The 24,476-nt window shown below is 47.6% G+C and overlaps 2 protein-coding genes across 5 annotated transcripts in view; both read left to right on the top strand.

The window, feature by feature from the left end:
- Positions 1-19,363, top strand: part of BEND5 (BEN domain containing 5) — a gene marked incomplete at its 5' end in the record, with an annotated part of 47,741 nt that extends 28,378 nt beyond the window's left edge. For all 4 annotated transcript variants that reach the window (XM_082615118.1, XM_082615120.1, XM_082615121.1 and 1 more), the window contains 3 exons: positions 3,894-4,042; positions 9,996-10,209; positions 19,001-19,363. In XM_082615118.1, coding sequence (XP_082471244.1) covers positions 3,894-4,042; positions 9,996-10,209; positions 19,001-19,158 — 521 coding nt within the window. In that variant the 3' untranslated portion in view covers positions 19,159-19,363. The remainder of the gene's footprint in view (positions 1-3,893; positions 4,043-9,995; positions 10,210-19,000) is intronic.
- Positions 1-24,476, top strand: part of AGBL4 (AGBL carboxypeptidase 4) — a gene marked incomplete at both ends in the record, with an annotated part of 1,397,496 nt that overhangs the window by 1,167,230 nt on the left and 205,790 nt on the right. The gene's annotated exons all lie outside the window — the stretch shown is intronic.

The following is a 24,476-nucleotide window of genomic DNA, read 5'->3' as shown; positions in this document are numbered from 1 at the left end:
TGAGATGTAAATTGCCAACATCATAGTGGAGCCTACTAAAATTTGCAATGAAGTGTTTTTTCTCCTTTTTAAATTAAAAGCACTAGAGGCCCTCCCTCCTCTCCCCAAAGAAACCACATGCTTTTTGTTCCTTTTCTCTCTGATTCTGTAATACTGAACACCCTGCTTTACTGATTGATTCATTCCTTCATTCATCTGCCATTTTCTGAGCCTGTGTCAGAGCCTCTGTTCTCTGCCTGCCTCAGTGCCAGTCTCTCCAGAGGCATTATCAGGTGGCTATTGGCAAGTCCCCACTTTGCAGGTAGGAAAGCTGAGGCTCAGAGAGGTGAGGTGGCGTGTCTCAGGTCATGCAACTTGGATCCACACCCAGGTCTCCTGACACACCCCTTCCAAGATGAGCCTTTGGTTGGTATCTCCTCCTTGCTGAGGCACCAGGTACCTTCTGTATATAATGCCAGAGGAGGCAGTTGAGGAGAGCGGTGCAGAGGGGTGGGATAGGGAGGGGGGGAGGGAGACGTGGGAGGGAGGGGATATGGGGGTATATGCATACGTATAGCTGATTCACTCTGTTATAAAGCAGAAACTAACACACCATTGTAGAGCAATTATACTCCAATAAAGTTGTTAAAAAAAAATATCCCTGGCAGCCACCAGGTATTTTAAACAGTGCTGATCGGGTACGTTAGGAAGCAGTGTTCCTTGAGAGCCAGAAGATCCCAGGACAATAGCCTCAGTATTTGACAAAACTCCGTTGGTCCCTGAGGAGACCAGCACAGGGGAACATAGCGTGGGTGTGCTGTGGAGTGCAGGCATCTGCTCTGGGCTGGGCCCGTGCTAGGCACTTGGGGCAAAAGAAGACCAGCAGCGCCCTGGCTCCCAGGGACTAGCAGTGACTAACTGAGCACCCAATATGACCCTCGTGTGGGGGAGGGGCAGTGGGGGAGAGCCGCTGTTTACTGAGCACCTGCTTCGTGCCAGAGTCTGGATTCATCATTTCATATGTAACTCGTTTAATCTTCAGTCTGGCCAAGTCGCTCTTGTCATCCCTCCTTTCAGGTGAGGCAACAGAGTCAGAAGGGTTAGGTAATTACTGATGTGTAAAACTGCCTGTCGAGGATTGAATTGGAACCAGGCGTTGTGTGGAGCCCTGGTCTCTGACATAAAAGGACGAGGTCTCTGCCCGCCCTCAAGCCTCACGGTGGTCTGGTGAGGGGCAGGCATAGAAACAGATGAGTGCATCTGATTATCATCGGGGGAGGGGAGCGTCCAAGGGACCTGGTTAGGCCACTTCGGAATCTCGGAAGAGGGGACCAGCAGAGGGTGGAGCCAGAGAGGTGACCTTTTGCTCTCAGCCCTTACTCCTTCTGATGTCCCTCACGCGTCCCCCTATAGCCATCTGAACTGTCCGTTCCCTTGGCTAGATGTTTCCAATTTCTGTTTTACAGCCCTAGCTTCTACTTTCACGGCTGCAAACAGGTTTCAGATATTTGACAACAGCTTCCCTCCCACCCACCCCGACCACCGCCCCCAAGCACCTCCACTCAGCAGCAGGGCTTTATTTCAGAATCTCTGCTCCAGCCCACTGAGGTCTCTTTCTTGCCCACAACTTTCTCTCCCCTCTCATGTTATGAAGAATTTACTGAGAGCCTGCAACGTGCCAGGCCTAGCCCTAGGTGCCAGGATTGCAAAGAGAGTAAAACTTTGCCCTTGAAGAGCTTAACAGTTTGATGTGGACAACAGATTGGTCGATGATTGCAAGTACAACCTGCTGGAAGTATTTACAATTTAGAGACCCCCTACTTGGTAATGATCGGGGCAAGGCCTCACGGAGGAGACATGTAAGCTCTGTTCTGCAGTCTGACCAGGGCCTTGGCAGGCAGATGAGGGGGCGTTCAAGGCCAAAACAATAGCACGTCCAAAGGCTCAGAGGCTTGGGACAACACAGCATCTGGGGGACGTGAGCAGTGTCAGGGGAGAGCAGGAATTGAGCGCCAGAGGTAGAGAGGAGGCTGGTTATTCTGGGCCTTCAGGAGGCTATCTATGGTGTGCAACTTAATTTTGAGGGTAATGGGGGCCTAAGCCAGGAAGGACCTGGTCGTGAGTAGATCTCTTTAGCAGCCATTGTGGAGATGGGTGGGAGAGAACTAGATAAAGTCAGAGCTGAGATGGATTCGATCTCTTCTCCAACACCTTCCTCTCACAGAAGGAAGAGGAGGCTCCAGAGGAGGGAAGCTATCTTGCCAAAGATTACCTGTGCTCCAGTGGCTGCATGGACCACCCCCTCTCAGCCCATTCCTTTTTCGTGTTGCTGAATGTCAGAGCAGGAAGAGACCTCAGATGCCAACTTGGCCAGGCCCTTTTGGGGAAATTGAAGTAATTACTTCTTCCCTGAGCTAAGAAAAGATCAAATGCTCCACTTGAGTTTGCTTATATCTCAGAAATGCAACTGAGATCTCACACAGAGAGAAGATAAAGTTTGGCATCTGCTTCTGAAACTTTAGAGTTATTCATTCATTCTTGTCATTCTTGTATTCATTTAACAAACATTCAGAGAGCACCTCCTCATTCCAGGTGCTGGGGACAAAGAAGAATCAGCCTTAGGCCCAGCTCTTGAGTAGGTCACGCAGAATGGGGAGATGGTCTCCCAAGATGAGCCCTCCTTTTCTGTCAACGCTGTGTTACTCCCCAGCCATGCTGCATTCAGCTTTGTGTGTTCAAACTTAAATATTGGAGACTGCAGAGATCTGTCTTGCAGATGGCAGCAGCCAGCAACTCAGGAGTGATATTCTTGTTCTGGGAAGCCCTGTCATGAGGAATTTTTGTAAACAATCACCAATACCTTCCCGACCACCAGCCAAAGCAAAGGTGTGGCAATTGAACATAGAATTGCAGCCAGATTGTTGGTGAGGGCTTTAGTACACAAAGAACTCTGTCCCAAGTGGCCCATGTGGTAGGGATAAGGGAAGGTTGGACCCTGAAACCCACTGGTTACTTAAGTTGTATGCACAGCCCTGGGGACCGGCTTTGGCAGTAGCTGAACTTCTGCTCCCATTAAACCCTGAAGTATTTGCATAGGGAGAATCTCCAGGATGCTAAACTCTCCGTTGGCCTTTGGAGTTGCTCCCCTGCAAAAGTTAATCTAGTCATTTGGCCTTATTTACTCATTTTCATCCTGTTTCTCTGCCCTTTGGTAATCAAGACACAATAGGCGATTTGAAAAATAGTCCATCATTTTTAAAAGCTAATGGAGAAGAAAATATCCCCCTTAGAAACCACCACCATTTATCTAGCTGGCTTTCACAGTTTAAACCATGCATAATTTGTGTTCATTGCATTAAAATAAAAATCAGGGTAGCTGCTGGTTCAGGCAATCGGGGGCTTAATCTGTATTGTATTTTAATTTCTTGGTTGAAATGCTCCTGCCTAGATACTAGGTCTTGGGAGGGGGAGGCCTTTGCATTTCTCCCCCCCACTTTCCTATCTTCTGCTGTGGCCTACTTCACATAGGCTGCAGAGATGGGGTTTCGGCAAATACACAATTTGCATACTGGAGTCATTGCCACCCGGTCTCCACCCCGGTCTTAACAGGACCTCTTTCCTCTGCAGGAAGTAGAGTCCCCTGTGTTTTCATTCAGACAGTGACACCCTAGAAGACTGCTTCTCATTCATGCTTAATTAGCTTCTCGTCCATTCTTGTCTTCCAGTTTTCCAACTTTTCCCGCGACATTCATACCTCATGTTATTTTCAAGCTTGGGTTTAAGTGTAGTCCAATGGACAAAAATAAGCCAACATATTTTTTGTGTGCCGCTATGTGCTGATAGATGCCTAGTTAAAATATTTGCCTTTTCTTTTCCTTGGAGTTCTAGACAGATCTCTTTTCTTAACTGCCTAGGTCCCGCCATTGACTTGGAAAAAGTAAAGTCAGAATGTCTCGAGCCCGAGCCGGAGTTACGGAGCACTTTCAGTGAGGAAGCAAATACGTCGTCCTATTACCCTGCTCCTGCACCTGTCATGGACAAGTATATCCTAGACAATGGCAAGGTAGTGTTTCAAGCTCACTATCCATTCCCTGCAAGTGTTGGTTAGTCAGTGTGAAGATGGAGAGTATGATGGGAGCTTCCCGAGTCACAGCTTGACCAGTTGGCCTCCTGGCCTAGCCCTGGGTGACTGCTTCCAGAATCCATGTGTTATAACTAGTGGAGCTTTACTAGGACTTTTTCTTTTTCTCTTCCTTTTCCTTTTTTTCTTTTTTTCTTTTTTTTTTTTTGGTAAATATTGGGCCAAAGCAACTGTAAAACTAAACTGACATTTAAAAATAGCTTATTAGTGAGAATGTATTTTAAAATGATAATTCAATGAAACCAGATGCATAAAATTGATAAGGTGATCTAGAAATATCTGATTTACAGATACAGATACGACTCAATATTTATCCATTCACCGTTTACAAAGTACCTGTGTGTTCTAAGCCCCGCCCTAAATGGCAGGGATACATGGGACTTCCCTGGCGGTCCAGTGGTTAAGACTTCGCCTTCCAGTGGGTGCGGGTTCAATCCCTGGTTGGGGAGCTAAGATCCCACAGGCTCGTGGCCAAAGAACCAAAACATAAAACAGAAGCAATATTGTAACAAATTCAGTAAAGACTTTGAAAATTGTCCACATCAAAAAAAAAAAAAAATCTTTAATAAATAAATAAATAAATAAATAAAATTAATGCCAGGGATACAGAAGTGAATGGGACATGCTCCTTACCCCTAAGCTGCTTTCAAGTTGTACATTCAGCGTGGTTAGCCCACAGTCCTAGGACCACATATAACTCCTCAGATTTTTTTGTAAGACTCTTGAAAAAATGTTATGAAAGAAAACTTAAGCAATATTAGTAGTTATATTAGTACAGGGGTGAAAAGTAATGGAATAGCCTTTGGAAGTCTTAAAGTCACATGATGATATAGTAGCAGGTCAGGGAGAAGACTTCTAATATTCTTCCAACATCCAAATGAATTCGTCTTGGAGGAAATATATTGGCTCCCTTTGTCTAGGCACTGGTCAGATGCAGTTTGACTGTAATATTCTCTGCTACCATGGCATACATTACAGACATCACCTCTCCTTCTCCCCAGAGACTCATCTGTGTCAGTCTGCTTTTCTTGCCTTATGCTTCAAAAGGTCTCTATTTATCCAGTACTGTTCCCCAGTGGGTTGATGAGAAAGAAAAGGTTGTTTTATTTGGGTTTGTCCAGATATATCCCTGCAGCTGGCCAGACTGAGCCAAAGCAAATAGCCAAAGCTAAGGAAATGAAACTTGTTAGTCTTTCAGGCTCTCTTGGATATGCCGCCCTCATCTCCATGGAGCACTTCCTCCCCTCCAGAGGGCCAAACCATAGGCCCATCCTGCCTTGCCTTGCTGCAGCCAGCAAGCTTTAAGAGTCTGCTTTGTAGGGCTTCCCTCGTGGCGCAGTGGCTGAGAGTCCGCCTGCCGATGCAGGGGACACGGGTTCATGCCCTGGTCCGGGAAGATCCCACATGCCGCGGAGCGGCTGGGCCCGTGAGCCATGGCCGCTGAGCCTGGGCATCCAGAGCCTGTGCTCCGCAGCGGGAGGGGCCACAACAGTGAGAGGCCCGCGTACCGAAAAAAAAAAAAAAAAAAAAAAAGAGTCTGCTTTGCAGGTGAGAGGTGGCATGACAGAGTGGAAGTAGGCAGCCTGGAGCCTGAGTTTAAGCTTAGCTCTATCTTTGTCCTACCTGTGTGACTCTGAGTGGGGTTTCCCTTCTCTGGGCCTCAGCGTCTCTGTCTGTGCCAGGTGGGATCAGATCGATGCTCTCCATAGTCATTAACAATGGCTCAAACTGTGTGTCTAAGTTTGGTGAACCTTTCCCAACTGAAGATAAAGAAAAGACTATTCTGTCTTTGTTGACTTCTTTTTAGTCACGATCACGTTGTGGAATGACTATAGACTTTTTCTTCAAGTAGCTTCTAAGAGAAATCTGTTTCTCTCTTGCTTTGAAGACCGATGGACAGTTTCTGAGCATTATGAGGGTCTCTTTTGCAAAGGATAATTTTTCCTCCAGGAAAATGGGTCTCTCAAGGGTCATTTAATTTTTTCACTCTCGAGTTGCACGACAGATCTTTAAAGTGCCAGATTTCCTTTTTCATTGATTATTGCCAACACTTTGCTGTAAAACTAACCTGGCTTCCGTTTGCAGCTAATTTGCAATCAGAGAAATTTATTAAGGGAGAGGAAGGAAGCAGACTTCCTGGAAATGGATGGCAGCTTCCTAGAACAGCAGTCCCCACATCCCAGAAGCAGACATCATTGTTCTTGGCTCTGCAGTCATTTCTGACCCTTCCTTCTTTCTGCCTTAATCTCTGTGCTGCCTAGAGCATGGGGATGGGATCCATTTCCTAGCAGGAAACTGGTTTTGTCCTACAAAACATTTCACAAAGGCATTTTTTTGATCAAGTCCCATCCCACCAGATGCCATACTTTTAATAACCTCCCTTGAAAGCACAAGGCTAACACTTTGGTCAAATGGGGCTTTATGTGAATAGGGCTTGCCATGAAAGCTACTTTCTGATTTTGCTAAAGTGCATTGCCTTTCTTTGTCTTAAGATATTTTATTTCAAAAACTCGTTGAATCATAAAGCTGCAAAGACCATTAAAGTTTAAATAGTCTAATTTATACATGGCATAGATGGGGAAATACATCCAGAGAAGGGGCTCGTCTATAGTTATACAACAGATCAGAGGCAGGCAGGCAGGAACTAGAAGCCGGATCACCTGGCTTCCAGGTCAGTGCTCTTTCCAGTCTATTCTTCACCCCTGAAAATGGGTCATGACCCAGAGCTTTGTTGACCTCAGGAGCCCTTGTCCCAAATGCCCCAACATATACCTGTGATTGGTCTTACCCAGGGCCACTTCTTTCTGTGCTGTAAAATTGGCCTTGTGTTCGAATGCATGTCAGAAAATATTTTCTTCTCCAAGGAACAGCAGCTCATCAGAACTGAAAGCCAGTGACACTAAGTCATATTAAATATGCACATCAGTTTCTTACTGCCTTGTGTTCAGACTAGTCCTGATCACTTTGTAGGAGGCAAAGGAGGCAGAGCCTCGACCTCTCCCCACAGAGACGTGGGGCTGAATCAGGTAGTGAAGCCTCTCACTAGGCTAGAAGTTCAGAAGGGATAGAGCTTAGCCCTGGAGTAGTGAAGGAGGTTTTCCTGCATTGGGGACTGGGGCTTGAAAGATTAGCAGGCTTAAGAAGGCATAAGGGAAGGCACTCATCCCTGGGTCAGGGAGAGGCATGAGCAGAGACGTGGACGGGGGAAAGAAGGCAAAGGAAGTAACAGTTTCTGGTTGTGTGCCGTCCTCCTGACGTTCGACTCATGTTATCTCACTGAATCCTCAAAACAGCTCTGTGAATTAGGTGGTGATCTGCCTCTGGTACAGCTGAGAAAAGTAAGGTTCAGAGAGGTAAAGTGACTAGCCCAAGACACCCAGCTAGTAGGTGGAAGGGCCAGGATTCACACAGGGCTGGAGACTCCAGAGCCCATCCTCTTTCTGTTACCTACCACACACTGGAAGTAGGAGGAAATGAGTGAGTTTGGGGGCATCACTGAGTGATGAACATAGTACGATTAGCAGGTTGAATGGAAACAGGATTCTAGAGGACCTTTAATGCCGCCTGAGGAGGTTGGATTTGAGGTAACAGGAAACAGGGAGCCATTCAAGATTCCAGAGGGTTAACATAAAAACACGGAGCTGAAAGACTGCGGAAGTCATCTAGTCAAAGAAGGAAAGCTATGTTTTAGGGAATTAATCTGGCAGTGTTTACAGCGCGGGTTGGAGCGGGCAGGGACTGGAGGCAGGAAGGCCAGCCCGTGGCTTTTCTCCAGGTTTCCCTGACTGCAGTGTGAACTGCAGTGGGTGCTGGCCAGGGCAGTGGTCGGGCAGGTACAGAGGAAGACTCAAGAGGAAAGCCATCTGAATACTGGTCTGCTTTGTTTCCACCCCCATGAACACCACCGTGACACTGGTGGCAGCAGGAAGGCCGGGAGAGCATGGGCTGCAGGGTCATAGGATTTGATTCCAGAATGTACTGATAGTATGTCTTAGGAAAACTAATGAGTCCTTCTGAATCTCTGTTCCTGTCTGTCAAGTAGGAATAACTATTTCTACCTATTTCCATCTCTTAAGGTCATTATGAGGATTAACTAAACTGAGAGTACAATACCTAGTTCACTATAGGTCCTCAAAAAATATGAGTGTCCCCTGTCTCTTGTAGAACATTGGCTAAGATAACGGCCATCTCTCTTTTAAGAACAGTAAATTAAAAGGTTGTAGGAAAGCAAGGCTCAGGTTAGAAAAGAGCAGAGATCTTTGGAAAACTGAAGTTGTCCTGCATCGCCAAGTCTTTCTGATTCTGCATTCAACATAACTCACATCCCTTGTTTTCCCCTATCTCAGGAAGCTTGCGTGGGTAGCCCCAGAGAGTCATCCAGGGAGGTGACTTGGGGTCCAGCAGGGAGCAGCAGGGAACTTGTCCCCAGTATGCCTGGTCTGGCACACAGACTGCCCACCTGCAGTTCAGACTTCAGAGAAAAGGCCAGACTTGACCTTGGGTCGATGTTGCCCAGCCAGCCCCAGGCAGCACATCTCACTCCAGGGTTACTTATCTTCCTGAGTCGTAGGAACAGATTTATGGCACCGAAGTTTGCAGCACAGGAAGGCCAGGTGGATCTGGTTATCTGACATCATGCCTGCAGAGGTCTGAATGATCTTTTGAGCTAAAGGAAGTGACGTTAGATATGGCAGGTAGATAGGGTACTTGCTGACATTCGTGGGTGGGCCGTGTTAGTGTCGCTGGCTGACCTGTCTGCCCATCTGTGCGTGCCCACCTTGCTTTCCAGGCCAACCTTCGGTAGAAAGATGTCCAAACATGGGTCCTGCTGGTCTGCCATCAGTCTGGGTGTGTGTGCCGTCTCTCAGACTAGACTCTCCTGAGATGCCTCCCGACCATGCGAGGTCGATGACCTACAGCCTTTCTGAAGACAGGGACCTTGGCAGGGACTTTCCATTCCCCTCAGAAAGTTTACCTCATCAGTGGCTTCCTCTCCTCCATCCCCACAGAGGCCATTTCCACCCTCCATAGACTCAGCAGAAATACAACATAAATAGCAACGTCAAAGTCAAAATTTAATTTTTTTTAATGATTAATGTTAGCAAATGGTCTTCGAGTTGTTAAAAGAGCCAGAAACGGAAAAAAAAAAAAAATCTCAAACCTCATTGCTAGATCATTCTAGGACTTTTGCATTTAATGACTCTACACTGAAACTTTCTGAGTGCTTCCCTTATAAAGAGCATAAGATTGTGTTTTGTTCTGTGTGCCGTCAGGTCAGACCAGAGACACAGCGGTTGTGCTTAATTTGTTAAAATCATAGGTGTTCTCAGCTAGACGGAATTTAGCTGAAACCCAACTCTCCCAGTTCAGTTCATGGGAAACTGAAGCCAGAGACAGAAAGGACTTGCACAGACACACTCCGTTAGTGGCAGAGCCTGGACGGTTTCCCTCCCCACTCCACCTGCTGTGGTTGTCACACCTAGGAATTACCTAGGAAGCTTTAAACCATCCTGACAACGAGGCCCCACCCAGATGAAATAAATCCACTCTGCAAGTTCAGAGTTGAGTGACTTTCAGCAAGCAGCTGTACCTTTCTCAACCTGGTTTTTCCACCTGAAATGAAAAGAGTGTCCCAACGCCTTCCTTCCAGGGTTGCTGTGAAGATTTTGAGATAGTGGATATAAAGCAGTAGAATAAGGCCTGGCACGTTCCAGGTATTCAGTAAATGATTATTCCCCTTAAAGAAAGTTAATTAGTATTTATGGAACAAATCCCTTGCAGTTGTGCAGCAGTGTCTTTTAAAGGACAAGAAAAATTTCCAGCTACCATCCTGTCCGACTAAACAGGTGCTTGCTTGTGTTCTTATCCCTTTCAGGTCCATCTGGGAAGCGGGATTTGGGTTGATGAGGAGAAATGGCACCAGCTACAAGTAACCCAAGGAGATTCCAAGTACACAAAGAACTTGGCAGTCATGATTTGGGGAACAGATGTTCTGAAGAACAGAAGCGTCACAGGAGTTGCCACAAAAAAAAAGAAAGATGCAGTCCCTAAGCCACCCCTCTCGCCTCACAAACTAAGCATCGTCAGAGGTGGGTCCCGCACTGGAAACGCAGTGGCTGAGGCACCGCCCTTTACTCTGTCAGGAATGTGTCGGGCACATTTCAGTTCAACAGACACCTACTGAAGCTTCTCCATGCCAGGCCCCGGGCTGGGCATGGGGACACAGGAGCCGATGCGGACCTGGTCCCAGAAGAGCTCACATTTAACAGGGCAAACGAGCTGTGGACACAAGTACAGTTCAAGGAGCTAGCATGCGAGAGGGACAGAGGGGGGTTCCTAGGAGGGGAGGAAACCCCTAGCCAGAAAATCAGGGAAGGGTTCCTGGGAAGGGGGTCACTGGATTGGGCCTTGAAGGATCCATCAGACATGGAGACACAGATGTGTAAAGAGGGGTACTCGGGAGGCAGAAGCATCTGGAACAAAGGCACTGGGTTGGGAAAGGAGTGCTGCTGTGTAGAGAGCCTGAAGGTGGAGGCTAGGGGACCAGTTCTGGGGGGTCCTAGCATCGTGCCTGGGGCACTTAGCGAGGTGAAGACCAGCTTGAGGGTCACTGGATTCAACTTCTTTTCTGGGGTTTGGGAGGGGTTGGAGGGAAGGCAGAGAGACAGGGAGTGGTCTGTAAAGATAGGGCACTGGCCTGGACTCTGATTTTCCTTCCCTCCTGCCTTCCTCCCCTCTCTTCCCTCTTCCTTCTTTCTTTCCTCTGTCTCTCCCACCCACTCTCCATCCATTCACGAAGCCCTTATTCTTTGCCAGGCTCTCTACTGGGTATGGAGGACACAAAGGGGGATAAGACCCAGTCTCCATCTGCAAGGTGCTCACAGTCACATGGGGAAGATGCACACGAGAACAGCTAGTTACGGTACAGATAATACAAATTATGGAGACAGGCAGGAAAGCACATGGGAGCAGAGAGAATATAGTAACTACTAATTATTCTGAGCGATTACTATGTTTCAGGTTCTGGTTTTTTTATGATTCTGTGTTAAAAATTCTTTTACATATATTAACTCATTTAATCTTCATAACACATAACACTCCTTCTGTTGGCTGCCAGTATTATCCCTGTTTTAGTTGCAGAAACTGGACACAGAGAGGTGAAGTAACTTGCCCAGATCGCACAGCTTTCGGGGTAGAGCCAGGAGTCCGAGCCAGGAGGGCTGGCTTCAGAAGCTGTGCTCCTAACCACTAGTCTCTTAAGTGTCCAACTGCCATGTTTTGATGAAGAAAGTAAGACTGAGTCAGCATGTACATTTTGAACAGGCCATGTGCCAAGTTCTGGGGCAGACAGCAAGTATGTCCATGAACAAATCAGATAATTTCAGGTACTGACGAAAGGCCGTGAAGCCTCATCGAGCGATACAGTAGCTGTGTTGGCTGGGGTGGGTGGAGAAGACCTGTCTGAAGCCGTGCCTTCAAGCTGGGAACTGGATGTAGAGGTCAGCCCCGTGCAGGTCTGAGGGGTGGTGAAGCAGGCAGAATAAAGAGCGGGTTCAAAGGCCTGCATGCTCAAGGGGTGAAGCAGCCCCAGGGCGCTGCAGAGTCATGAGTGAGGGGATACTGAGATCAGGCCGGTGGGCGAGAGACGGTCTTTTAGGGCCGTGAAGGCCACAGTAATCGGCTTGGATTTACCCTACCTGCAGGAGAAAGGTAATGGAGGTCTTCAGTGGGAGTGACCGAACGGGAGGTCAGTTAGGAGGCTGATGCAGTGTTCTCGGGGAGGCATGATGTGCCATGGACTATGGTTAGAGAAGTGGAAACAGAGAAAAATGGCCAGATTTAGGGTGTATTTTGGAGGTAGAGGTGTAAGGACACAGAGAGATTAGGTGACCAGCCAGAAGTCACAGCTACAGGGTTTCAGAGCCTGGATTTAAACCCACCCCCACTAACTCTGGTCTGGGGCTTGTTCCGTAGCACAGCTGCCCCCGTTGCTGGCCGATTCATGATGACCTGATTTAGGCAGACACTTATTTTTAGACAAGCGGAGGTAACCTTTAGTCTGCCCACTGTGTGAAAAGGTGGAGCCTAATTTGGGAGGTCGCCCTGAGAAAGCGTCCTTCCTGGGGACACAGCCCTGCCTACCTGAGAGGTGGCTGACCTCTAATTCTGTTACACTTGTTGGGCTGTGAACTCAGCAGGTCCCAGGTGCCTTCCAGTGACCGGCCGCCCTCCCGTCGTCACACCGTGGTGTAACATCATCTGCTGTGCGTCTGCCTCAGGCACGGGTCTGTGTCGGACTCACCTCCACGTCCTCCTTGCCTCTCGCACAGGTCCTGGCACACAGTGGGAGCTCAGTCGCCGAGGGCTGAACAAGTGCCACACTTGAGACCTGCAAGCTGATCCCCTGACTCTTCACACTGTTTCTCGTGAACTACTTTCCTTCCATGTCGCAGTGTCTTCAGCTGAACGCTCACCTCTTAAGACAGTTAAAAAGGGCTGCTTGGATTGTAGCTTTGGAATAGTTATGTTTGAGGTGTGAGAAGAAGTTTCCATTCTTTGTTGACAAGTGAGCTGCCCCCATGGAGCCGACATGACCTCGTGATGGTCACATGATTGAAGCTCACGATTGTTCAGTGCTTTGCAGCTTTCAGGCCCCCTCCTGTCTGCTCCCAATGCAGGGTGATGGAGAGTAGAAATTGGAACCAGGTGTCGAAAGCCTGGGGTTGAGCCCCAACTCTGCTTTGCTTTCACTCTGAGCTCACCCTGGTTCTATTATGTTTATTTTTGTTTCCCCAGGCCCAGCGCGGTGCCAGTACCAGGTAGATGCTTGGTGTGTCCATGTGTAAAGGCAGGATTCACAGTCCTTGTCCTGGCTGCCCAGTGGACCTGTAGACATTTGTATGTTCTTTGGACCCCATTCAGATGATGCCATTTGCAGCTAATCTGGTCCCCAATACTAAGGAACAATCTAGAAGAAAATACCCCAGCTGTGTGGCTTGGGGCTATTACAGGCTCACTGTCTTCAGGCCCGTAGGCCAGGCCCTCCAAGCTCCCCTCACTGATCCACTCCTCCGTTTTCTAAGCCCTTTTTAAACCTTCTCTACTCTTCCTGAACATGGTAGCCCACACCTCTCTCTTTTTCAAAAGATGACCATGTCTCTTCCTTCACAGAGAAAAGAAAAAGAAATCCCACAGCTTCGAACCACCATATCTACAGACTTCACTGGATCCCCCAGTTCTTCTGCCTCGTGTTTCCTTCTCTTATTTGGGACTGGCCGTTCTCTCCAACTGGATCACAGCCCACCTGCCTTCCTAAGTACCTTGTTCCTCCCGCTCAACTGGGTCCTTCCCGGCACCACTTAAATATACTTTGATCACTCTTTTCTTACGGAAGCAAACAAAACACTCCCTAGACGTCACTTCCATCACCCACCTGCCGCCATGTCTCTCTGTTCCCTTTGCACATCCAGGTTCCCTGAAAGAGTTGTCTGCACTCACTGCCCGTGTGCACCGGCAGCGTCCCTGCCATCTGGCATCGGCTCGCAGCCCTCTGCTTACTGTGTCCTTGCCGGGCTTCCCCGTGGCTCCGCCTCTTGCTCATCCAGGGCCCGGCTCTACCTCTTCCCCAGCCGTTTGACCCGATCCCTCGTCCTTTACTGAGAAACCCTCCTGCATGCTCAGGTCTCCTCCTGCCTGTGGCTTCGCATCCCCCTTGTGGGCTCCCCTCCCGCTGCCCTCGCCTCTGTCTCCAGCCCGCTTCTCTCTCTACAACGCTGCCCTCCGCTGCTCTCACTCCCATCGTCCCCATTGCCCTCGGCGTGCTCACGGCCCTGGGTTGAAATCCACACTCCTGGCATCTTGGCTGCTGCCTGGTGATCTGGCCTCTGGTGACTCCCCCGGCCTCATCTCACACCACACTTCCCGTTTCCACTGTGCTCTAACCACTGAGGCCTTCTTCCAGCCCCCTCCTGTTCCCACTGCCAGCAGTGCCCTTCCTCTGGTCTGCACATCCTGCCTCCTTGTCATTCAGAGAGGCCTTCCCCGACCGCCCGGGCTGATGAAGTAGCCTTTCCATTGCTCTCTATCACATCACCCTCCCTAAAGTCCCTGCGGAGCATTTCTTATTTACTTGTTTATTTGCTTGATGATTGTCTTTTTCCCCACCTCCATTAGAACATCAGCTTTATGAGCATCTTGCTCAGGGCCAGCATATAGTCAGTGTTCAATAAATATTTGCTGAATCAGTGACTGATTCCCAAATCTATATTTGACCTCAGTTCACACGTTCCTGATCCCTACATCCAGGTGCCCACTGGTCATCTCCTCCTGGATGTCCACGTGACACTGGCACATCTGCTCCGCTCACTGTTCTCTCCTTTTCCTTCTCCCCAAAGCCTTCTGCCCCTCTGTGTTCCCTGTCTTGATAAATGACACCACCTGCCAGGGACCCAGAGAGGCCTCACTCCTGACTCTTCCACACGCCCGCTCTCCATCTGTTCTGCCCCAAATACCTTGTAAACCGTCCACTTCTCTCCATACCCATCGCACCTCACGTAGTCCAGGCCACATCGCTTCTCCCCTGCCTTACTCCAGCAGCTGCCAGACTCCTCTCTCCATTTGTAACCAGAGTGATCTTTCAGAAACCCAGTATGATCCTGTTACCACCACCCTGTCACAGCCAGTCCTTGGTGCCCATCATTGAAGGGTAAGCTTCTTAACGTGTCGTAAAAGTGCCTTCATAATCTGGACCCTGGCTCTAGCTCCGGCTTACTTTTCCGCAATATTCCCCTTGTTCACGCTAAGTTCTTACCATAATGAACTGCTGTATTCCAACAAGCCTTGTCCCCTCTCACATTAGGGAATTTGTAAATGCTATTCCTGACACCTGGAACATAGATCAGACTGCCCACCCGACACGCGTGCCGCTCTGCCTGGCTAGCTGCTACTCACCACCCAGGTGTGCTTAGGAGAACCGTCCTTCAGGAAGCCTTCCCTGACCTCTCAGGGTGGGGGGATCCTTCTGTTGTATGTCCCAGGGCACCCCGTGCCTACCTCTGTTCTCTTCTTTCTGTATCTTTGCCTCCCAGGTGCCGGGTCAAGCAACCCTTTAGAGCCCATAACTACTTGCCATGCCAGTGAGTGAGAAGGAAATCGACTTGCCCAAGGTCATACAGCAGGTTAGATCAGAGCTGAGCTGAACTGGGCTTTCAGGCTTCCCATCGTCTCCAGGGCTTTCTTGTCTTACCAAAATACCGTGTTGATTTGTTTTTTCTTTACTACAGCCGGACAGGTTTGAAGCCTGTCTCCCGTCGCACCATACAGTCTGCATTTTTAGGCTAATTATTTGAGCTCTTCCAGACTGTTTGACTGGTTCTTCCCATGCAAGCTGTCTGCTGGATTGAGATTGTTTGTATTTATTTTGTACGATTTTACCACATTTACTTGCATTTGCCACATCAAAATGACAAAAGCCTTGGTGCTTACAGGGTCGGTGAGGATTTTCTCCTCTCTGTGGTTTTAAAGTCACTCCTTACCGTGTAGCAGAGGGATGTGGGGAGCGCTGACACTGCTTTAGAAAGATGAAAGCAGGAGGGCTGGATGAGAGTCTCGCTTTAATGACAAGCTCCAGAATGACAGTTAAACCTTATTAAGGTCCTTTTTTTTTTTTTTTTTTTTTTTTTTTTGCGGTACGCGGGCCTCTCAACGCCGTGGAGCACAGGCTCCGGACGCGCAGGCCCAGCGGCCACGGCCCATGGGCCCAGCCGCTCTGCGGCACGCGGGATCCCCCAGACCGGGACACGAACCCGCGCCCCCTGCATCAGCAGGTGGACTCCCAACCACTGCGCCACCAGGGAAGACCTTTTTTTCTTTTTTTTTTTGTGGTATGTGGGCCTCTCACTCTTGTGGCCTCTCCCGTTGCGGAGCACAGGCTCCGGACGCGCAGGCTCAGCGGCCATGGCTCACGGGCCCAGCCGCTCCGCGGCACGTGGGATCTTCCCGGACCGGGGCACGAACCCGTGTCCCCTGCATCGGCAGGCGGACACCCAACCACTGCGCCACCAGGGAAGCCCCTCAAATGACCTTTTTTGCAGAGTGTCTGAGTTTTCAAATGAGCCACAGCGTTGAGTTCTGGTTAATTTTTATAACTTTTAGTAGGACCCATTAGCACGGTTCTAAACCTTGTTGATTAAGCAATAACCTCAAATGCTCCCTTGCAGAGGGAGACGTTCCTGGCAGCTTCAGGTGATTAATATCTGGAGTCTAACGGAAGGCTTTTAATCAAACTCAGGGGCTGTTCAGTGCTCTTACCCTCAGGAAACGAGAACGATTGGGATTCTATGGGCGCCTCTGAAAACCTTGCTCCATCTGTACCTTTTCCTGCCTTCTCTCCAGCTCATGCCGGGACCTCTCAGGGCCACCACACCCACTCCCCTGCCCACTTCTCTCTCCTTTGCCTCTTTACCCACCCTATTACCTTTCAGAGAACTAGAGACCTAGAGCTGGAAGAATCTTCTTAGACGATTGGATTTGACATCCTGCTTTCAGACAGTAAGACTGAGACCCAGAGAGGTTCCCACTCGAGGTGACACAGCAACTAGAGTTAGAGCCAGATTCGAACCCCTGAACTTGGAAACAGTCCTCTGCACAGGGTGTCTTCCTCATTTGGTTGAGCTTCCAGCAACGTCACTGCGAGTGTCGGCTTCCCCCTGGGCCTGGGCTGGGGAGGGTCCGTAGGTGAGACAGCGTGGTCACAGTTCTATGAGACTGTGATCAGGGCTTTGATAGAGAAAAACCCAGGCGAGTATGGAAGCACTGAGGGTATAGGCAGAATGGGTTCTCCCGACTCAACCTGGTAGGTTCCAAGCAGGTTGAATCTGGAAGAATGGGTGGGGTTTAGGCAGGTGAAGGATGAGATATGAGACCAGGGTAATCAGTCATCTGGGAGGAGATGAGCAAAGACTGGTCTGTGGGACAGCCTGGAGCGGGTCGGGAAATGCAGGTGGAGTCAGCAGAGGTAGGACCTTCTCATCCCACTCCCTGTGGAAAGGCCAACACAAGACAAAGTGCAGATTAGTCAGCTTGGAAGCAGCCAGGAAGTAGTGAAGGTCAACTGAAAGCTTTCAAAGGCTTCTCTGTGCAAACCCTGATCCGCGGGGAGGAGATGGTGCCCCAAAGAAAGAAGGCATATAGCACATGCACCTGCAGCCTGGACGGCAACAGTAGGCGGGCTGGCCACGTGCCCAGGAAGGGCTCAGAGCGGAGACCGCGGGGGATCGTGCCTGTACTTAATGTCCTCTCTCCAGGCCTCAGCCATGTCCCGTGTGAGTGGAGGGGTTAGAGCACAAGGTAGTCTCCGTGCTCTGTCCTGGTGCTGATGTCCTGCATCACTAACAGCATCGCCTGCTGTGCCCTGGCCTGATACACAAGACTCTGTTTATCCTGCGTGGCAGTTCCTCGAGACCGGGTTGTCACTCCTGTCTTATAGGTGGGGAGGCTCAGGTCCAGCACAGTTAAAAATCTTGCCCACGCTTACATACCCCAGTGGTACATTCCCCACCCACACCCCTAGTCCCCTTATGTCCAGAATTATTATGTCCCCTCAGGTTTCCCAAGAAAAGCATTCATTCATTTATTCATTCATTCAGCATACACTTACTGAATCTTGCCCCTGAGCCAGGCACTGTGCTAGGCCCTGGGAACGGACAGTGGCATATACATAAAATAACTGTAATAGCCTCAGACAGGGGTAGTGCCCCTTATAGCTTGAAGAAGTCTTGCAAAACGTTTATTTCACATCCCTCATGGCAGCCTTAAAAAAGATCACGTGTGGTTTGTTATTCTTGTTCTATGAGGTGAGGAATCTAGGGCAATGGTTCGCCTCAGGTGCCCATGCTAGGAAGTAGGCCAAAGTCCAGCTTCAGTCAGTTCCTGTCTGAGGTCCACTCCTTGCTTCATCACAGCAAATGGCAGCGTCAGTAAAAGTGGCCATCCTCAGCCTCATTAGTAATCACCTGAGTGAGGTACCACTTCATGCCCGCCAGTTGTCAGAACCTTAATAATCTGACATGGAGTGCTGTTGGGGTTCTGGGGCAGGCAGTCCTTGCACACACTGCTGTTAGGGGTGCCAGGCGGCACAACCATTGTGGAAAACAGTTTCCCAGGTATCACCTAGTAAAGTGTAGTAGGCACACACCCTAACACTGGGCAGTTCCAGCCTAGGCCCGTACTGAGCATTTCCTGCATGTTTGCCCCGAGAGACACAGCTCAGGGTGCCTGTAACTGCAGAACATGGGAAACCATCCAAGTATCCATGGACAATAAAGTGGGTCAGCCGATTGTGGACTAGTCAGTAGAACACTACTCATCAGTGAAAGTGAATGACCTGCATCTATATATACACTTCAGCATGGGTAACTCTCAAAACTGGAATGTTGAATGAAAAAAAAAGTCAGATGGATATACAGAGTATGGATACACTTGTAAAAACTTAAAAATGGGAAAAGTAGCAACATGTTGTTTAAGGATGTATGCATATGTGTTGACACGAAAAGAAAAGCAAAAATTGAGGAGAGTGGTCACCTCTGGTGAGGACAGGGAGAGGATGGTATTGGGCAAGGACATTTAGGGGCTTCAGAGGGACCAGTAATGGTGTCCTGTTAAGCAGGGGAGTGGACACATGGGTGTTGTATCATTATTTTTGAAGTATAAATTTACAGTGTATATCTACTCTGTTGAAAAATTTAAAATACAGCCGTGCCAGATATGTGAGTTGGTACTTTAGAAGTATGTCAGGAGGCACATTTTCCTTTCTCCCCCTTAAAGATATGTACTCGAATGTACCATTAATCCTTGGCCTTCTTGTTTCTTTTCCCTGTCTAGAGTGTTTGTACGACAGAATAGCACAAGAAACTGTGGATGAAACTGAAATTGCACAGAGACTCTCCAAAGTCAACAAGTACATCTGTGAAAAAATCATGGATATCAATAAATCCTGTAAAAATGAAGAACGAAGGGAAGCAAAATATAATTTGCAATAAACTTTGGATTTTTCATAAAGCCTTCTCGTTTTCCTTGTGTGGCGTGTGATTTGCGGGCGATGGTGTTGTCCAGATCAGACCCCACCACGCGTGGTGGTGTGTGGGCGGGAAGCCAGTAGGGTTCTGAGGTCAGCGCCTTGTTCTGAACTTGGACTTCCCACTCCAAAGAAGACAGATGGATTTGCTGAGACTCAGGCAGCAACCTGGCGCCAGTGTTGTTCTGGGGATGGTGGAAGCGCTGTCTTTTCGGAGGCGGATAAAGTGTCTCTGAGTTACCTATCACTTGGCCAAGAATTTGAGCTGATATTTTTACCATTCAAGGACTTCTATCTTTGTTCCTCTATTTTGTTCTATAATAAAGCTTCATTAATTCGTTGCTGTAGACAATCATTAGCCTCATTTATTTAAGGATGACTATTAAGTGTACAGTGGAGGTGACCAGTGTCCTTTGAAGGGTGGAACGTTCAGGCCGAAGGAGAGAAAATTCATAAGGGATGTGGTTACTGTCTACAGATCGGAAGGGCTGTCTCGAAGCAGATTACTTTCTCTTACCTCAAAGGACAGATCTAGGACCTGTCACTCAAGGTGATCTGAGATTCAGCTTTCCTGATAATTTGAGTCAATCTTTGTAAAGGAGTGTCAGGGGGTGGTAACGTTAGGTGTGGTTCAGGGTTACCTTCAGAAAGTCAGGGGCAACGTCACCTGGTGTCGGTTCATTCATCCTATCTTGTATCTCAAATGATCTTTCAAGTTGCATAATTTTTATCTCGTTCAGTAGCTGCGTCTCTAAAGTGCCTGGTGCCCAATCAAGCAGACCACATTTGATCTTCCTGTTGATTAACACTTTCCTTTCTGTAATGCCTATGAAGTCAGCATAGTATGTTGGAAATGGCAAGGGTTTGGGGCTGAGGAGTTTGGATTCCAAACCTGGCTCCACTGCTTGCTTTGGGCTTAGCGTAACCTCTTGAGTTTCAATTTTCTGTTCCGTAAAAAGGAGATAATATCTACTTTGCAGAGTTGCAACGTTGCAGAGTTGCTATAAGTTATAGAGCACTATATATAAGTGCTCAGTAAATGTTGGTAGTCATTATTTTCTTCATTTCTGGTTATTGGCTTTTAGGCACTGGTTGGAAAACTTTCGCCTCTGGTTTCTCTAATGGTTTATCCACTAAACCATTAGATTACTGGTGGTCTATAAGCAAAAGCTCACGGTCACTAGGGTGAGTAGTGGAGGTGGCTACCTCTTTGAGGAATTTTATTTTAATACATAAAATAATTCTTTGTAATCTGAAATATTATATGCTTGCTAATAGGATGTATAGGTATGAACTTCCTTTTATGGTATTTTCCCAGTTCTCCACAGACTAGTGGTGTGATCTTGGACCAATCACTTAACTTCCCAGAGTCCTTACCAGTACAATGAGGAAAATAATGCATACCTCACAGGCTATGTGGATACTTAAATAATAATAACAACAATAACAGATACTTAATATGTGCCAGGACTTTTCTAAGTGTTTAACAAAAGTTAATTCATTAGGTAAGTAAAGTCTGTGGCACTCAGTAGTGTTCAGTAAATTCTTGTTATTAAGATGTGTTCATTTTAATGGCAGGGGAGCAGCTTGGGCATGAGTAGTGTGAATGCATGAGAGGCTGGGAAGAAGTATACATGATTTGAACTCATCCCATTTCCTTCCTAAGCATGGCGAAGATAACAAACACCCAGAGGCTCCATTTCCCTACAAAGACTAATAAGATATGATGCCTGCTTTATAGGTGCTTTTAGGTTGGAAGGGAAAATAGTCATCGAAATACCTGTTTTAAAAGGCTATGACATGTGAAAGTGCTTTGCGTAATATATGACACATACATCAGGGACAGAACGGGTTGTGAAAGATTGTGGGATCTGATTGTGATTTTACCGCTTCTGGGAAGGTCACTTGGCCATTCTGGAGCTCGTTTCTTCTAAAGTGGAGACAGTGATCCCTAAGTCAGGATTATTGTGGAGAGTAATCCAGGTACTATCCGGGAAAAGAGCTCCATAAGTCTCAAGGAGCCATGCAGACGTTAGCTGTCCTTAGCTTGCAAGGCAGAATGAAATCAAAAGTAGATGTGACAAGGAAGGACATAAGAGCTGTTTCTGATGGGGAATCGGGGCAGGGGAGGGGGCAGGTGTTTTTATACCCTAGTTAGACTGAGTCTTTTCGAGCACCTGTTGTGTACCTGGTGCCCTGTGACTGTTATGTCACAGGGCAGGGCCACCATTCTTAACACCCATACAAATGAGGAAATGGGCTCAGAAGAAGTTAAGTAACTCTTGGCCAAGGTCCCAGAGTTGTCAGCAGTGGAGCTGGGTCAGAATCCAGGTCTGTGCAAAATCTGTCCTTTTACCTCTTCCCTCGAAAACTGAGTGGAATATTATGGTCTGGGCTGAGAATCTAGCCATGTAATCTCAGGGCATATTTAGGAGAGTCCCAACTTAAGTAATCAATCAGTGGAAATCAGTGTCATTAATTCAAGCCATTTGAAGGGATGGGGAATAATAGTACCGTTTATGAGGACCCACAGTTTTATTACATTCAAATAAGTTCATTTTGTGCAGTAGGGAGTTTCCCAAACTTGCCCAGTCTTGAGAATTTGCTGAGGTACTTAAAATACAGATTCCTGGGCTTTGGTTCAGGGTGCTGGATTCATTAGGGCTGGGGTAGAGCTGGGAACATGTTTTTTTGTGTTTTTTTGTTTTAAGATGTTGGGGTAGGAGTTTATTAATTAATTAATTTATTTATGGCTGTGTTGGGTCTTCATTTCTGTGCGTGGGCTTTCTCTAGTTGTGGCGAGCGGGGGCTACTCTTCATCACGGTGCACGGGCCTCTAACTATCATGGCCTCTCGTTGCGGAGCGTAGGCTCCAGACGTGCAGGCTCAGTAGTTGTGGCTCACGGGCCTAGTTGCTCCGCGGCATATGGGATCCTCCCAGACCAGGGCTCGAACCTGTGTCCCCTGCATTAGCAGGCAGATTCTCAACCACTGCGCCACCAGGGAAGCCCAGAACATGTGTTTTAACACAAGTGCCAGTTTTGAATAACACCAGTCTAGTAGACAGCATTAGAAGTCCTGTTTTAACAAAGGGACAAGAGTGTTTCCTAAGTAAAAAGACATGCTCCTTCTAAAGGGCATGACAGTATTTGAAATTGAGAATCAATTTCCTCTTATAAGTAGCTGAGGATCTGCCCTAAAACCTTGTTTAGAGTTACTCTTTCATGATCACCAGATGCTGTTTAGTTGGACATGATGCAGAAGGTGACTTTCAGTGTAGGTGCCAATGATTTTCCCCTCACTTTTATGCTTAGATTCTTTCTTTCGCTTTCTGTGACAGGTCAGTGAGTTGTGGAGGACAAGACAGTCAGTCCTGAATTGGCAGAGCCTGCAATGATGAGGTTTGGGCCCTGTTTACCGAAGCCCCGGCCACAAGTTCTCTGTTGCCAGACCAAACAGAAAGATGTGTCTTGTTTTTATTTTCCAGCTGAGGAAAGTGTGTTGTTGGTGACTGTTATGTGCCCATGGGTTTCTTAGATGCATTTCTAAATTACGACTTTTTTGGTAACTATAAAGAAATGAAAACCACTTTATAGAAATTTTTAGAAAAATAAGGGAAATATTCCAAATTGCACAGCTGCAAGCATTGTGATGTATCTCTTCTAGTCCTTCATTTAAGAGCGTAAATGTGTATTTTACATACCTGTGGTCATAGCATATGATCAGGTTTGCATCCTTCCCTTTCTTTTTAACATATTGCCCTGTCGCTCCATGAAATTTAGAGCCATCAATTCAAACATCTCCCCAGAGAATGGACATCAAGCTACAGTTGGGTAAACTACCTGGTCGGCTGTGGGACTAACCCACAGGGCTGCCAGTTCACGGAAGCCCTCTCTGCACACTTGGGTATGGCACGTAATTAAAGTGACCCAGGGAGAGTGGATAAATGGCCGCCAGTGTTACAGGTGGTTTTCCTCTCTCCTCTCCTCTCCCCACGCCCACTCGGTCCTCACCTGTGTGTGCACCTATCCTGTCTCTGACCTGCTCTAACCTCTTACACTGTGACCTTGGCCTTCAAACCTGCCTTTGGCCCTCCAGACACCCTGTGCTCATCCCACAGCACGCAGTGCTCATGAGCTTTTCCCTGTGCGCTCTGACTAGGTCCACTCCTGACCTTCCAGCTACCCTCGCTCACCTCAGCCCCTACCCTGCCACCTAGCCGGCCCATTGCCCTTCCTTGAATTTTTAGGTCATTTATAAATTAAACATCTATGAAGATTTTTGTGCGCACAGTTTTTTTTTCCCCCTTTATATTTTCTATCAGTTTCTTAGGTTCGTTTTACCTGGGTTCAAAAAAGTACCACTTTTATCATTCTTGATACATATAATGGGCGTGACTGTGTTTTAATTATTTTGCCAACCTAACCGGTGAAAATTGTCACCTCATTATATTTTCTTTGATTACTTCTGAGACTGCACGTCTCTCCAGAGTTTGGTTTCTTGTTTACACAAAATAAACGCTTAACCTGTAAGCATTTCCAGCAGAATTCATTTCATTTTCTGTATATAGTTTTCTCTGGACCAATGTGTTTACCTTGGGCATATTTTTACTTTTACATTGGTAAATAGACATACCAACAGGTCTTTTCATCACTTCTGTTGAAGAGATTAATCAGTTTCTGCCAAACAGCTTCATAGGCTCATGGAACCTAAGGGTCCAAAGTGAACTTCGAGGTCCTCCACTCAGATCTCCTCTCCACTGAAAGCAAATGCCTTTCCAGACCATTCTGGAATTCTTCCAGGCATGGAGAATTCATCTTCCTACCCAAGAGTCCATCCAATTATTGTCATCACTGAGAAGTTCTCTGCTGAGCTAAAAATCTACTTCCCTGAGACTTCTGAGGTCACTCAAATTCTCTCCTCTGAAGTCATGCAAAATGCTTCTGCTTATAGCCCTTTGCAGAGTTGAAGGTGGCCATCATGTCTCTTCACAGACTAATAAATAGCTCAAATTCTGTTCTGCCATCTCTCACATGGGAGAGGCAGTGCAGGAAAGAGTGGGGACTCTGGATTTAGAGAGCCCTGTGTTCAAATCTTGACTGCCACTTACTAGTATGTGACCTTGAAGAAGTTCTCAATCTCTCTTGGCTTTAGTTTTCTCATTTTAAAAGTGGGAATATAGTACCTATCTCACAGGGTTGTATATAGAGCTATACAAGATAATGTGAGTAAAGCACCTAGGCATTCAACATATCTTAGTTCTCTAATCCTAAGAACTCTGAC

This window comes from Mesoplodon mirus (genome assembly GCF_964341445.2).
Source record: "Mesoplodon mirus genome assembly, chromosome: 3".
Taxonomy (NCBI): Eukaryota; Metazoa; Chordata; class Mammalia; order Artiodactyla; family Ziphiidae; genus Mesoplodon; species Mesoplodon mirus.
The sequence above is the reverse complement of the archived record's forward strand: the minus strand, read 5'-3'. Positions and strand labels throughout refer to the sequence as shown.